General features: G+C 39.5%; 1 protein-coding gene across 5 annotated transcripts in view; it reads left to right on the top strand.

The window, feature by feature from the left end:
* The window catches only part of Atl1 (atlastin GTPase 1), a 73476-nt gene extending 57706 nt beyond the window's left edge, over positions 1–15770 (top strand). For 3 of the 5 annotated variants that reach the window (XM_005072790.4, XM_040742995.1, XM_040742996.1), the window contains 8 exons: positions 89–181; positions 1250–1388; positions 6156–6283; positions 7541–7597; positions 8088–8159; positions 11003–11434; positions 12771–12785; positions 14967–15770. In XM_005072790.4, the coding sequence (XP_005072847.1) occupies positions 89–181; positions 1250–1388; positions 6156–6283; positions 7541–7597; positions 8088–8159; positions 11003–11434; positions 12771–12785; positions 14967–15077 (1047 nt within the window). In that variant the 3' untranslated portion in view covers positions 15078–15770. The remainder of the gene's footprint in view (positions 1–88; positions 182–1249; positions 1389–6155; positions 6284–7540; positions 7598–8087; positions 8160–11002; positions 11435–12770; positions 12786–14966) is intronic. The other 2 variants (XM_021228819.2, XM_040742997.1) reach the window with 1 other exon arrangement.
* The last annotated feature ends 365 nt before the right edge of the window (positions 15771–16135 follow it).

Here is a 16135-nt window from a genome sequence, read left to right as displayed (position 1 = left end):
TAAGATGTAATAATATGATTGGCTCCAGTAAAAAGCAGAGGGCTGCAACCTCCAAATACTCTTATCCATCCTTCTTGCTACTTTTCAGAGTCTGATATTTCTTGTTCGAGACTGGAGTTTCCCGTATGAATTTTCGTATGGAGCTGATGGTGGCGCCAAGTTCTTGGAAAAACGACTCAAGGTTGGTTAACTATTAAGGTGCATGCCATTTCCCCAGAATAAGCTAGTGTATCTATCTCTGTTGAATGATTTCCCGAATACTCAGAAGCCACAATTTCACTTGCCCGTCATAGTTTCTCTAATAAACAACTCAAGATGCATTTGTAATGAACTATAGAATTGTACTTTTAAGTTATTGTCAATGAATTTGACACAGATACTTTTTTGGTAGATATGTAATTAACTAACTTGTTCCTCAAGGCAAAACTTTTCCCTTGAAGAATCAAAACAGTTCAAGACTGCAGTGTAAATGTCTAGGCTTAAGTATCTCATACTGCCTTTTCTACTGACTGTTAAATACATGTCTAAAAGGAAGTGGGGTTAGGCTTGTATGACATACTTAGCCATTCAGGTGCCTTTTTAGGATTTAAGTACAGAGCTGGTTAGTTTTTTGTTGTTTGTTTGTCAGTGTCCACTCCTCTCTTTATCTGGGAAGAAAGAATTTCAATTAAGAAAATGTCTCCATACGACTGGCCTGTAACAAAGTCTGTGGGGGAATTTTCTTGATGATTGTTGTGGAAGGACCCAGCCCACTGTGGGTGGAGTCACCCTGGGCAGGTGGCTCTGGGTTACATAAGAAATCAAACTGACTAAATCACTAGGAGCAAGCCAGTAAGCAGCACTCCTTCATGGCCTCTGCTTCAGACCTCGCCTCTGGGTTCCTGCCTTGGGACACTGGTCTGACTCCCTTGGTGATGGGATAGAAAGTGAAATGGCGATAAACCTTTCCCTCCCCACGCTGCTTTTGGTCATGGTGTTTATCACAGCAATACAAAGCGAACGGTGACAGAAATTCATTCCAGAGATTGGATAGACCTGACCATGTTGATTTGTAGGAAAACAGAGGCTTGTAAATTGTGCTAAATGTGCTATGCATTTGCTACACTTAGATATGGCTAGATGGACAAATTCAATCCTTTACTCGTAGCCACGTCATGGCATTTTATCATCATGGAGGCAGACAGGCAAAGCAGATCCTTTGTTCAGTTTATGTCCCAAGAAAGTTCAATTTCAGAATGACTTTCTGCAGGTCTCAGGGAACCAGCATGAAGAACTACAGAATGTCAGAAAGCACATCCATTCCTGTTTTACCAACATTTCCTGTTTTCTCCTACCTCATCCTGGCTTAAAAGTAGCTACGAACCCAAACTTTGATGGAAAACTAAAAGGTTTGTCTACCTTTTAATGACTATGTTTGCATCGCTTATCTGATGATGAACTGGATTCCATGTGCTTGTGGCTGCTGGCTTAGCTCACACACTAATGCATGACAGATGACTCGATGCTGGCAAGAGAACCGGGCATTGGGCTTGCCGCCAGAGCTTCCCTGGAGTCAGCTGTGGGATTCTGTGGTGCTGACCACGAACACAGACCCAAGGCCTGCATCTGCAAGCAACAGGCAGCAGCCCTTGCCCTCTCACTCTGTGCTCTGGAAATTGCTTGTGTACTTAGTTTCCCCATTTTATAGTAGTTAAAATGGGAAAACGTCTGTTCTTGGAATATTGCATTTGCTGAGATACATATTTAGGAACTGAGAACAAACACTGCATTCAGTACTGAATCCAGGCTCTTCAAAATAGGTATTGAAGAAGCCGGGCGTTGGTGGCGCACGCCTTTAATCCCAGCACTCGGGAGGCAGAGGCAGGCGGATCTCTGTGAGTTCGAGGCCAGCCTGGTCTACAGAGCGAGTTCCAGGACAGCCTCCAAAGCCACAGAGAAACCCTGTCTCGAAAAACCAAAAAAAAAAAAAAAAAAAAAAAATAGGTATTGAAGAATTTAGGAATTATAAAAAGATCTCACTGAAAAACAAAGTCCTCTCCAGATAAGAACAAGTTTCTTTAAAACAGAAGAATAAGTATGATTTTTCAGCTAATGTCTTCTTACAGCATGTAATCTGCCCTAACAGAGGTTGACTCCTGATTGAAAACACACGGGAGCCGGGTGGTCGTGGCACTCGCCTTTAATCCCACACTCAGGAGGCAAAGAAGGTGGATCTCTGTGAGTTTGAGGCCTGATCTACAGAGTGAGTTCCAGTATAGCCAGGACTGTTTCACAGAGAAACCTTGTCTCAAAAAACCCAATTAATTAATTAATTTTAAAGAAAGAAAAAGCATTTGAGTAGACATAGGGTCTTCAGAAGTTCACGTTCCTGGAAGCAGAAAAGCACTGTCTATAGACATTTACTTTGTAGTTAATTTGAGGTAGTTCAAAGCAGTTTTGATTTTTTACCTGTGTGCCTACCATTGAACATACCATGGAATTCATACTTTCTTGTCTAATTTGTTATAGCTTTTTTTAAACATTGTGCCAGGGGTGAGACAGTGACATTAAATTTTTTTGGCACAATTATTGTCAAAGGGGTTTTAAATTACATTTAAAACAATTATTGTCAAAGGGGTTTTTAATTACATTTAAAAATGACAACATGGCCTGTATCCAATTTTAGAAATTAGCAGAATTGGTCATTATTTTCCTGTGTGTTCATGGAATTATCTTTAACATTGGCAGTTGGTATAATAAGCAGAATTCTGAATTTCTCAGCCACCAGTATGGCTTTTATACACTTGAAGATCTTCCTCTTTTCTCTAGTTTTACAACAGCGTAGGGCAGTGGGCACACGACACTAGCATGTGGGTGCCAAAACCCTGTGATCTCACTGCTGCCTCTGAACTCTAACCACTAGTGGACACACGGCCTCTCACTATTATGAAATGACTCATGTCTCGAATAAATTACACGAAGAGCAGGCTTCCATAAAGCCTGTCTTTCTTCTCTGGAGTTGGGAGCCATAAACAGGAGAGGGGGGCTGAACACGAGTTCCTTATGAAGGAGGGAGCCTGCTGGCCTGGTTCGTTACCGTGGCGAGCAGCTGCAGCCCATGCATCGTCTGGGCACTTTGCAGTGCCTCAGCTCACAGGTTAGGAAAAATCACACAGAAATACATGCCTACTTTGTAGTAATCTGTTCCCCATCCAGTTGTTCCTCTATGTCCACATAGACATTGGCCTGTGCAGTTGACTACAGCCATCTGAGTTTGCAGAGTAGAGTTCCTGGAGAAAGAAATGAAAACTGGCTTTGGTTGCCCCAAAGGTTTTAATGAGGTTTATACACCTTACAGGACTGCTGCTGACTCTGTGTACAGAAATGTTCTACTTTTTCTCAGTGTCTTTGGCACTTTTGAAAATCTGTTATCTACAGTTTGCCTTTTTCTAACACTGAATCTTTTTTTTTCTTTTATTGAAAATATTTTTCTCCTATAATATATCCTAATTATGGTTTCCCCTCTCTCTATTCCTCCCGATTCCTGTCCACCCATCTAGATCTACTCCCTTTGTCTCTCATTAGAAAATAAACAGGCTTCTATGGGATGATAATAAGATAAAACAAAAACTAGCACATCAGAATTGAACAAAACAAACAAATAGAAGGAACAAGAAACAGAGACCTACTCGTTCACACACTTAAGAATCTCATAATATATACACACAAAGAAACTAGCATAAAAAGAGGAGAATCTTATAATTTGATAACTTTACCCTGGATGTCTTATCAGCTAGCCATGGTATTCCTCAGAGGGCTGGCATGAGAGTGATTGTCTCTAGAAAAGAAATGTCTGCTGGATGCAAACAATTGTGAAAACTTTGTTCTTTGTAGTAGGTTCTCATGTACTATTTCACAGGCAGAAATAATTTTCTAGTTCATCATCAACACTTAGTAATTTGCCCACTGTCCTATAAAGCATTGCAATTATTGCCATCTTTAATAGCACCAGAAATAACAGTATTTCCAGTGTTCTTTAAAATGTTATGATTAATTTAATTGCTATTAATGAAGGAACTTCCCACACTGGAAAGCAGAGGTCAAAGTGTTGAGTCATGTTCATTCACACAACATTCAACTAGCTTTTACTGAATTGAATACCTCTACTAGCATAGTAAGTAGTCTTTTAATTAGCAAGGAGCTATATAGAACAATCAGGTAACCACAAGATACATTGTGAGGCAGCTTCCTTAGCAGCAGTTATTAGAGTCAAATGTCAATCAAGACATTATTTTTTAAGAAAAAGGTATGTAGGTATTTCTAATGATTTGCCAGGTAATCTTGAGATGCTACCATCCTTTGTTAGTTTATATCCTGTCCTGGTGCTCCTAATCCGTGGAGTTACTTATAAAGTACACATCGTATGGAGTGTATATTTGGTAATGAAGGTAACTAACACGTTGGCCCAGCCCCTGGATTCCCAAGAAGTTTTTGCTCTCTTGAGACAAAACTTATGGAAGAAAGGATGAAAATACATTATCACCTTGAGTGTTTCATCCATCTACACACATATATTGAACACTTATGGGGCCCTCTGGAAACTTATCATAACTTGTCCAACCATGTTCCAGACTGTGGATTTACTGTGATCAAATAATATTGCCCACTATTAATATTTTGTTATATTCTGGACCCATAATTAGAATGGTTGGCAATGGTTCCAAGGAAAGCAGAGATGTCTAGCACGATTTTAGAGCACAATTGCCAAAATATTCTGGTTGCTTTAATAATAGTTAACTTTCTGGTTTAGTAGACCTAGGTATATTTTCACTCCAACTTCGTAAGAAAAGATTTGGGTTTAAATGCATGTGTCATTAAAGTGGTTTTATACGGAGAACATTTTATTATATAGACATTTAGGAAGAACTGATACATTCTGGATATGTTGTAATAATCATTTACTTAGAAAACAAATCATACCTCTTACACATAGTATGCACATTTTCCCATGTATTTAAAGTGACTTATAAAGTTATTTGTGTATAGGACTTACCTGATCATCTACATTCTGTAGTTTTACTAAGTCTGTGTATTAAGCTTGAATGCACAGCTAAGAATGGGTAAATAACAGAGACTACTGATCTGTTTTAAGGCCCGACTGGCCTCTTTTTGCTGTGTTATTCTGTGCTGCTGAATTCTACCACTGAAACTATACCATAGTTTGTTACCATAGTTTACCCAATTTCTATACTTACAAGGCAGGCACAGGAAACAAAAGAGAATTTGGGACAACTTTTGGAGGCAATATACTACAAGCCATGAATTATCTGTCTCCTATCTTTTTGTCAGAGATGTGGTCTCAGCTGGGTGCTTATAAACTCAGCAGTCAGGAGGTGGGAAGAGGAGTTCAAGGCCAGCCTTGGCTACATATCAAGTTCGAGGCTATCCTGAATTACATATAACCATGTCCAAAATACATGCCCTCACCCATACCGGAAATAGATATGGTAGCACACATCTATAATCTCAGCATTTATGAGGCAGAGATGAGAGTATCCCTGCCAATTAGAGACCTGTAGAGTAAGATCCTGAGACAGGGCATAGTCAACCAAGGTAGACCTGACGACTGGCCTCAAATAATCCTGAGTCCACCCCACAAGTATTTGGAACTATAGGTGCACGCCACCACATCCAGCTTCCCCATTTTTGAGCCTCTATACATAACCCAAAGGTCTTAGACCTCATAAAATGCTAAAATAAATGGCTGCAACACTGGGCAGCGGTGGTGTATGCCTTTAATCCCAGCACTCGGGAACCAGAGGCAAGTGAATCTTGGAGTTACAGGCCAGCCTGGGCTACACAGAGAAATTATGTCTCCAAAAAAAAAAAAAAAAAAAAAAAGAGAGAGGAGGCTATAAAAGGTTTACCACTTAATCTTAAGAAATACTGCATAGGTGCATGACATGTGAGAGGAGATAAGAGCGCCAAGAGTGCATGTGTGTCAAGAGAACCACTCCCCATAACAGGTCTCTGAAGTCACTAAGTTACAGGAAAGTGAGTAATGGCATTTTCCACTGGGGTCAGGGAAATGGAGGCAACCAAAGGAGGTTTTATTCTGTGGCATGGAGAATTGGGCTGGATCTTTAAAATAATGGTGAATTTGCTTTCAATTGTAGAAATAGATGACGAATTCATCAAAAACTTGAAAATACTGATTCCGTGGCTCCTTAGCCCTGAGAGCCTAGATGTTAAAGAGATCAATGGGAATAAGATAACCTGCCGAGGACTGCTGGAGTACTTCAAGGTATCTCTCATTTCTGTGCCTCTTGTGAGTACTTCCCTCTGACATACCCTGGAATATGCATCCTTCGCATAAGGATTCTGTGGGGCAAATGTACAAGGCACTCATAAAAAGGCTTTGGAAAATTATGACACTCCTAAAGAAGTAGCTTTCTGAGCAAATACAATCTCTTTTGAGGAAACTCCTTGGAAGTAAATTTATCATTTGTTTTTAAGTTGGTGGAACCATACTTTGAAATAAAAGTGGATCAGAGTTGAATAAACCCTTTATGGGAGTGCCTCCCAGAGTCCCCCTGTACAGAATTTCACCTTTAAGATTGTCCAAAAGCAACTATATTTTCTTACTGAAAAATGATTCTTCTCACCTGCTCTCTGCATCAAAGGCAGATTTTAGTCAAATTACTTTAAACCTTCATTTACCTCTTGACTTTATAGTACCAAATGCCCTTTACCAACATGCGTATTTAATAAAGAAATTAACCTAATTTGTCAAGTGCTTCAAGATTAAATGTCAGTTTTTTAAATAGATATTTTAACATCCAAAATGCCTTTTTGCATGATCTCTTTTCTGTCATCACTCTCAGCAATGGCTGTATTTGAATTTCTAGTCTAGCACTGTAGATAAGCTCAGGGTTTGGATTCATGATCCCTGTGTAGATCAGGTCCGTGCAGCTCATGCTTTCAGCGGGACACAGATGCATAGAAAAGGGAGGCTACTCCATCAGAAGGACTGAAGAAACTTTTAAGGGAGATGAATTGAGCTTTTCTGAAGAACAGTAGCATTGGTATGTGGCTGTGTATGGAAAGATCGTTTCAGAAAAAGGGAACAGCATTGGCAAAGAAAGAAATAATAGTTCCTGAAAATATTTTTTTCAGTGTTAAGACCCTAAAATATAAGTTAACATAAGAAATGTTGGGGGCCTGGAGAGATGGCTCAGAGGTCAAGAGCACAAGCTGCTGCTCTTCCAGAGGTCCTGAGTTCAATTCCCAGCCACCACATGGTGGCTCACAACCATCTATAATGAGATGCAGTGCCCTCTTCGGGCCTGCAGGCACATATGCAGGCAGAACACTGTATACATAATAAATAAATAAATCTTTAAAAAAAACAAATGTTGGGCCTGGTCTACAAAGTGAGTTCCAGGACAGCTTCCAAGACAATACAGAGAAACCCTGTCTCGAAAAACCAAAAAAAACAAAAAACAAAAAACAAATGTTGGATGAAATTTCTTGGCTCTTTTTCCTTTTTGTTTTGTCTTAGGCATACATAAAAATCTATCAAGGTGAAGAATTACCACATCCCAAGTCCATGTTACAGGTGCGTATTCATCAGGAGGGATGATGTTTTAAAACATGTTTGTCTCTGAAGGCAAGCTCTCCTGCCCATAATCACTGAAATCCCTCGCCTAACCACTACCATGTGTCCATCTGATGTTACACACACACACACCAGCTTTACTTAAGCTGAGATCCACTTTGTACCAAAGACTTTCCCTCCTCTTCGTGCTCAATCTGTTTAGAACCACACTTACCCTGTCTGGCTGGTGCACTGCTCCCATTGCATTCATGTGAGGTAAGGCTAGTGCACTTTTAAGAGAAAAGATCATCAAATGAACATTCATTGTAGCATTGTGGCTTGTTGAATAAATGTCTATGTTTTGTACATCTTAAAAAGTTCATAATAGTAAGTTAAACATGTAGTAGAAACTCTTCGGATCCCTTGATGGCTGGTCCTGGCACATTTCTTGCATGTGATGCTCTGATACAGATGACTTCACTTTACATTAAAATGTGTACTTTGTTCCAAGGCCACAGCAGAAGCTAACAATTTAGCAGCTGTCGCAACTGCCAAGGACACATACAACAAGAAAATGGAGGAGGTAAGAATTCAGGATATTTAAAAAAATAAACAGTATTTCTTCTTTGGACCCCATTCTTTAATGTCACACCACACTGTGTGCATATGTAAAGAGGTGACTTTAATGTCACTTTGCTCAGTGTGTATGTATCATGTCTCTTGTGTTCCAACACTACACAGCGGGCATAGGAAGCTGAGGCAGAAGAATTGCCATGAATGTGAAGCCAAACTGGCCTGTGTTTAAGCCTAGCCTGGTGTAGTGAAATGAAACCCTGTCTCAAAAGAAAAAATTACACACACAATGCAGTTTTAAAGGCATTTAAAAATTAGTTCTCTAACAAAATATTGTTATTCATGTTTTATTTGGCCAGATTATCTGTCTCACTGGAAGATTTAATGGCTAAAAATAAAATATGCTACTCTCTGTTGTACATATTTAATTCTATAGTCTTATTAGTTCTCTTAAAATTTAAAAACAAACAAACAAAAATCAAGCCCCAGAATGAATATTTGTATGTATTATATTTCCTTATTTTAGTTCTAACTAGTGGGAGAAGTATCATTTTCCCCTAAAACTGTAAAATCAAGGTTACATCTTGTGATATTTTGAGTATGATCTAACAAATAAAGCTTGCCTGAAGATAAGAGTGCAAAGCTAGCCACACTCGTTACCCATAGAGGCCAGGCAGTGGTGGCACACACCGTTAATCCTAGCACTTGGGAGGATAGAGGCAGAGAGATCTCTGTGAGTTCAAGGCTATCCTAGGCTACATGAAATTGATTCAGTCTAAAAGAAAAACAGAGCTCACACAAAAATGATCCCCACACTTGGAGTGATACGCCTTTAATCCCAGCATTAAGGAGGTGGGGACAGGCGTGATATGGCTGGGTGAAGAGAGCAATATGAGGCGGGGGGAGACAAGAGAGAGATGCGGTCTGAGGATACAGTCTGAGGACAGGATCGCCCTTTTGGTCTGAACATTGGTAGCGGTAAGAACTCTCTAGTGACTGGCCAATTTGCTTCTCTGATCTTCAGCATTAACCCCAACACCCGATTCTGGGTTTTTGTTTTTGTTTTTTATTATTAAGATCTATTAGAATTCATGTTACATCTAACATGATATATAATTTAAGGATAATCAGATATATTATCATTATTAAAACTATACCCAAAGTTAAGGACATGGTTAACTAAAAAGCGCTTTGTAACTATGTGTATGTGTGTGGGGGTTGGGAGGTGTGCACATGAAGGCTAGTGGAAACTGTTGAGTAATTTCCTCAATTCCACCCTATCTTGTTCCTTTAAGAGAAGGTCTCACACTAACTAGAAGCTAAATGGGATGTCCAGTGAGCCTTTAGGACCTTCCTGTCTCCACCCCTCAATGCTGGAGTATAGACATGTGCAGCTGTGCCCAGCTGTTGTACATGGTGTTGGGATTTGAGCTCAGGTCCTCATTCTTGCATAAGCAATTACTTCTATCCGCTCAACCATCTCCCCAGCCTACCTTGTAACTTTTTAAAAACTTGATATAGTTCAAGAACATCGTATGTGCTTCTACTTAACTCTAAGAAAACTTCCAGTTAGCTCATTTAAAGTAGACAGTGAAACTGCTAAGGAAAATATACTTCATGATTCAAGAGTTTTATAGTACTGATTATCATTTTAAATTAAACTTCATTGGCCAAATTATGTCAGGATAATTTGACTTCCAGAAGAACTACAATATAAGCAGTTTTCGTGACTTTGTATTCATTCTGTGAACAAATAGTTGGCAATTATGTTGGGTCATGTCTTTTTACCTTGAAGAACCTGGTTAAGTCATAGATACTATTTCCTGTGTCTTAAAAGAGATGGGCTGGGAATGGTGGCACACCTTTAATCCTAGCACTCAGAACACAGAAGTAGGTGTATCACTGGGATTTGAGACCAGCCTGTCTACAGAACAAGTTCCATGCCAAGGCTACAATAGTGCGTCCCTGTCGAGAAACAGACAGAAAATTAAGAATGACTTTATTAGCTAGGTGGTGGTGGCATACACCTTTAATTCCAGCACCTTTAATCCAGAGGCAGGTGGATCTCAGTGAGTTCAAGACCAGCCTGATCTACAGAATGAGTTCCAGGACAGCCAGGGCTACACAGAGAAACCCAGTCTCAAAAACAATTCAACAGCAACAGCAGCAACAACAACAATAAGACAAAACCCCAAAACCAACACAAAGCAAAAAAAAAAACAAAAACCCCTTTATAAAGCCATTATAACAGCCACATTTTATGGTAATGCCTCATGGATGTGGGGTAGATAGTTTGGACTTACAATACATATGCAGCCTCTTTTCTGTCATTTGACAGAGATTATATTTTGAGAAATGCATCATCAAGTAACTTTGTCATGCAAACATCACTGTGTACTTAAATAAACCTAGATATTTTAGGTGAGTTACTCAACTTGTTTTCTTGACGCAATAAAAAACCAAAACAAAACAAAACAAAAAACCGCAAGAGGTATGAAGTTGTAGTTAGCATAACATAAAATACTACATTACAGTGAACTTTTAATAAGTAGAAATAGGCCCTAAAATATAGTGTGATAGTCATTTATTACGACAAATTCTGTACTGCATGTAGTTGTGTATGTTATACCCTAAACAATAGCTGTTTTAAAAGATCGTTCACACGAACTTTACCATAGCTGACAGCACCGTTCTGGCTGCAGTGTCACGGGTGATGGGAAAGGTAGTCATGGCTGATTCCACCATTCCTATGCAGCATTCCAGAGTGCTCTAAAAGTCAGCTACTAGGGAAAAGTCTGATACAGTTGTTCATTTACTCCCTATTACATAAACAAATACTTATCTCTCTGACAGATTTGTGGTGGTGACAAGCCATTTCTGGCTCCTAACGACCTGCAGACCAAGCATCTGCAGCTAAAGGAAGAATCTGTGAAGTTATTCCGAGGGGTGAAGAAGATGGGTGGGGAAGAATTCAGCCGGCGTTACCTGCAGCAGCTGGAGAGTGAAATAGATGAACTGTACATCCAGTATATTAAACACAATGACAGCAAAAATATCTTCCATGCAGCTCGAACCCCAGCCACACTGTTCGTTGTCATCTTTATTACATATGTGATTGCTGGTGTGACTGGCTTCATTGGTTTGGACATCATAGCTAGTCTGTGCAACATGATCATGGGACTGACTCTTATCACCCTGTGTACCTGGGCATATATCCGCTACTCTGGAGAGTATCGAGAGCTAGGTGCTGTCATTGACCAGGTAGCCGCAGCCTTGTGGGACCAGGTAAGAGTTCTTTTAATTTCCTTCAGTTAAATTCTGCACATGGTGAGGAGTGTTGCATTCAATATTAGAATGTACAGGTAAACACCTTGGGCCCATTCCTTATAACTTTACAACATGAGAAAATATGAACAAGTAACTATAGTATGTCCTACACAACTGTTTTTTTTTAAGTTGAAATTTTAGTATTTGGATAAACAACATTTTCACTTTCTAATTCTAAAATGCTAACAGTGTTAGAAGTACGAAAACCAGTTATTTAGCTTCTTGTGACCCTGTGTTTAAACTTATCACTTGACTAGCACTGGCTTTGAAGGCGTACTCGACCTACTATCACTAGTTATCATATTACTCTTTAGTATCACATTACTTCAGGATGTATTTGATCTAGACTTTCACACTAAGCCACAGCATGGGCCAGTGGTCAGCCTCTGAACTAGCTGCTTGTAGGTCAATTGCTTGCCCTTTTAGTTCAGTTAGCTTCAGCTGAGGGACTTAGCTGGCATAATGTACAAACAACTAAGGGCAGCAAGACAGTGGGAAATACACAGAGAACAGTAACAACTGACTACCTTACTCTTCCAGAAGTCTCTTTAGTGACTTACTGAGAATTTAGGGAAATTAAAGGTCACCATTTAATTTTATACTTTAAACCTTTGAACATTTATTGTCTAGAGGTTAGCTAGTAGTAGCATAGCCCCCATCCCCAGCAAGAAGAGCACACTTCTCTATACTCCACAATAGAATGGTCACTAATGGGTTGTGTGCCTTCGAGGAATCAAGCTGAAATAAACTGATGAAAGCACACTGGAAATGAATGAAGCTCATCTGGGCCCAAGCTACTCATTATCTCAAAGTCTCTCATGCACACAAGGCTAAAGACCGGGCTGTCTGTGTAAACCTCAAAACCCTCCTAGTGCACAATATTGTTTTTGGTTTTTTTTTTTTGGTTTTTTTTTTTTTTTTTTTTCGAAACAGGGATTCTCTGTATTGTTTTGGAGACTGTCCTGGAACTAGCTCTTGTAGACCAGGCTGGTCTCCAACTCACAGAGATCCACCTGCCTCTGCCTCCCGAGTGCTGAGCACAATGTTAAAACCTATCAGAAATACAGAACTGGGTTCTTTAAAAATATTTTGGCTGGGCGGTGGTGGTGCATGCCTTTAATTCCAGCACTTGGGAGGCAGAGGCAGGTGGAGTTCTGATAAAATATGGAATATAAACTAAAAAATCTTCAGTATTTGTTCTTAATGCTCACAATTGATATTGCAAATGAAGTTTAAATTTGTTACTAAGCAAGATATAACACTCTTCTTTCTTTTAAAATTGCCTCTGCCACAGGGAAGCACAAATGAGGTACGTTAACATTTTTTTAATTAAGAGTTATATATTTGTAAATGTGATATTCCTAGTTTATAACTGACTAGGTATTATATGCTCTTAAAAAATACTTCTCTAAAATGTTTTTGTGAATTGTTAACATATTCTAAATATTATGTAGGATTTAATTTGCACAAAAGTGTCACTAAAGAGTGCTTGATTTAGTTCCTATGTAGAAAACGTCATGTTTTAAGCTCTAATACGGCATTATTTAACTTCCCCATTGTGGGCAAATACTGGACAAGAGGAAACATGCAGGAGCAAAGGTTTAATTGGCTCAGTTTAGGAAGAGACTGCAGCAGAGAAAAGATAGCAGCTGCAGGCAAGGCGCAGGAAGGATGGGTACTGATGCTCAGCATCTCTCTCTCTTCATTCCCGTTGGGACCACAGCCCATGCGATAGTCTCGCCCACACTGAGGGTGGGTCTTCCCTGCCTACTTAATCTTTCTAGAAGAAACCTCATAGAAATACCCAGATACGTTTCCATAACGATTCCAAGTCCCATAGGTTGACAATGAAGACGGACCATCCGAACTTACATTGTTAAGAAAACAGCTAGAGGGGCTGGAAAGATGGCTCAGTGGTTAAGAAAAGGGGCTGCTCTTCCAGAGGACCTGAGTTCAATTCCCAGCAACCATATAGCAGCCCACTGTTGTTTCTAATTGTAGCCCCATGGGATCTAGTGCCCTCTTCAGCATCCATATATGTTAAATACATTAATAATCTTTCTCTAAAAGAAAACAGCTATAAAGAATCATAAATAACTTCTTGAGAGTAACTACAAATATTGAGCCTTTACCTAGTTCTTAAAAGTACCCCAAAACTACAGACTCCAGAATAAGTGAGTTAGAATTGAGTGCTCAGTGTGTGACAGCCAGAGAGGATAGATCTTACATCCTAGCCAAGAGGAAAAAATAAAAGTACTTAGACTACTCAAAAATGTGCAATATGGAAAAGCATTATTGCTGGGTGTGTTGGCACATGTACATCCCAGTACTCAGCAGGTGGAGGAAGGAAGACCATACATTTGAACCTAACCTTGATCAGTCACATAGTGAAACCCAATCTCAAGAAAAACATAAAATCCTTTTGATTTAAATACCATTAGAATAACACAAGGAATAATGAGAGGTCATTTCAGTGAGGAAAGACTTTTTGAGGTAGTGTTTCTGAACAAGATTCTGTGTGGTCAGAACTGAGCAGTATAAATACAGCAGGAGAACAGTGAAATAAGGGAGCCCAGGTTGGAGAAGCAGCAATACACCTTTAGCTGACCCAGCACACACACAAGAACGGAAAAGTGGCCTGTTCTTAAAAACAGATTCACAGCAAGAAGGTACAGGTCTACATTATCTAAAACTGGTCATATTCACAATGTGAGATATCCACACATCCCTGGGACAAGGGCTGGGAGACAATATTCTAAGAGATGTTTAAGATGAAGTGCAGTCAGAGTAAAAACTTGGGAAGCTCACCCAGGAGCACATGCCAGGGAATTGCAAATATATTTTAAGATGTTAATTCCTGGTCTGTGTTTGTTTTATGTGTGTGTTTCAGCTGCATGTAAGTCTGTGTATGTCTATGCAGTACCCAATAGAGTCAGAAGAGGGCATCAGATCCCTTGGGACTGGAGTTGTAAAACTACCATGTAGATACTGGGAATTGAACCCAAGTTCTTTGGAAGATGAACCAGTGCTCTACCCTGCTAAGCCATCTCTCCAGCCCCTACTAGTCTGTGTTTGATAGAGGATAATGATATAAAGAATATCAATTCAGGACTGAGAAGATGGCTTAGTGGCTAAACCCATTTGCTATCCAAGGGTAAGGACCTGAGTTCAAGTCTCCAGTGGATGTGGTGGCCTACCTATAATCCCTATGCTTAGAAGGTAAAGATGGGATTCTCTGGATAAGCTTGCTGGCTATGACCGGCCAAATTGGTGACAGGACCTGCCTTATATATATTGTGGAGAGCAGTAGAGGAAGAAACCCAACAACTTCTGGTCTCCACCCATACCAACATACTCATGCATGTACCCCATATCAAAAATGTATTGTAAAATGTGACTTCAGCATGCTGAATGTTGTAAGTACTGTAAGGAAAAGAGGGGGAAATTATACCTGTGTGCTTGACGTTGTCACCCCATCCTTACATTCTAGGCTCTCTACAAGCTTTACAGTGCAGCAGCGACCCACAGACACCTGTACCATCAAGCTTTCCCTGCACCAAAGTCAGAACCCAATGAACAACCAGAAAAGAAGAAAATCTAAGTCAATTTACAAAATGCAGGTGCATGACCATTTGTCACTATAAAAGCTTTCATTTCCATGCAAACATTCAAAGTGCTTCCTTCAGAGCAGAGTGAAAACCAAACACCCGAGGACTCCAGCAGCTCAATTCTTTACTTCCGTGATTAATAAGCAGATGTATGTGTGCATGGGTATGTGTTAACGTGCAGTTTCCTGATTTTTGTCTTTAAATACGCTGTTATCATTTCGGGTATTTGTAAATTTGAGGACAGTAGATGTATTCTGCTTGACTTTAATAAGTTGTACTACTGGGTTATAATTAAATATTGTGATATCTCCAGGTTTGGATATGCTCATTTAATTTCTATAGGAAATTTCAGTTATTTTACATGGCTATTTGTTAGCACAGCATAACTCAGCAGGCTTGATTTACTCTATATAATCTCATACATACCACAGGCTCTTATCTTGAAATATACTTAAGAGCTTAACAGTTGCTTTACCAAAAACTATACATTATTTCTTTTATATTTGACTTAATGTAGAATGTAAATCTCTTGATCAAAAGTGCACAAAATTGTTTTGTATATTTATTTGAGTTTCACTGCACTGTATATTTTTTCATTTGGTACACCAAAAATGTATTCTTCATAGGTTTATTCTTTTAATATGTGAACTATTAAACTTTACTCTGGTTCCTAACATTAAAACAAATGCTAACTGACTCTAGCACTATTTGGGGGTGCTGATGGGGCACAAAGGGCTATCTCACTGTAATGTAAGATGCATTCTCTTTCTGAGAAGAGTGGGTACTCAGGGTGGCATGACCATACACTATTTCTGATACCATTTCAAACTTAAAAAACACAAGCTAATTGTATAAGGTACTTTCCAGTTACTTAATTTTAAAAAGTTTAATTGTTTCATGTTTTTCGACAAAGTTTTGCTGTGCAGCTCAGGCTAGCCTTCCACTTGTGACTACCCTGCCTAAGTTCCCAAATCCTGAGGTTACAAGCCTGTGCCACTATCTGCAGCATCCTTCCAGCTCACGCCAACCAGGGCTCTGTATCTATTTCTAA

This window comes from Mesocricetus auratus, unplaced genomic scaffold, assembly GCF_017639785.1.
Source record: "Mesocricetus auratus isolate SY011 unplaced genomic scaffold, BCM_Maur_2.0 Super-Scaffold_15014, whole genome shotgun sequence".
Taxonomy (NCBI): domain Eukaryota; kingdom Metazoa; phylum Chordata; class Mammalia; order Rodentia; family Cricetidae; genus Mesocricetus; species Mesocricetus auratus.
The sequence above is the reverse complement of the archived record's forward strand: the minus strand, read 5'-3'. Positions and strand labels throughout refer to the sequence as shown.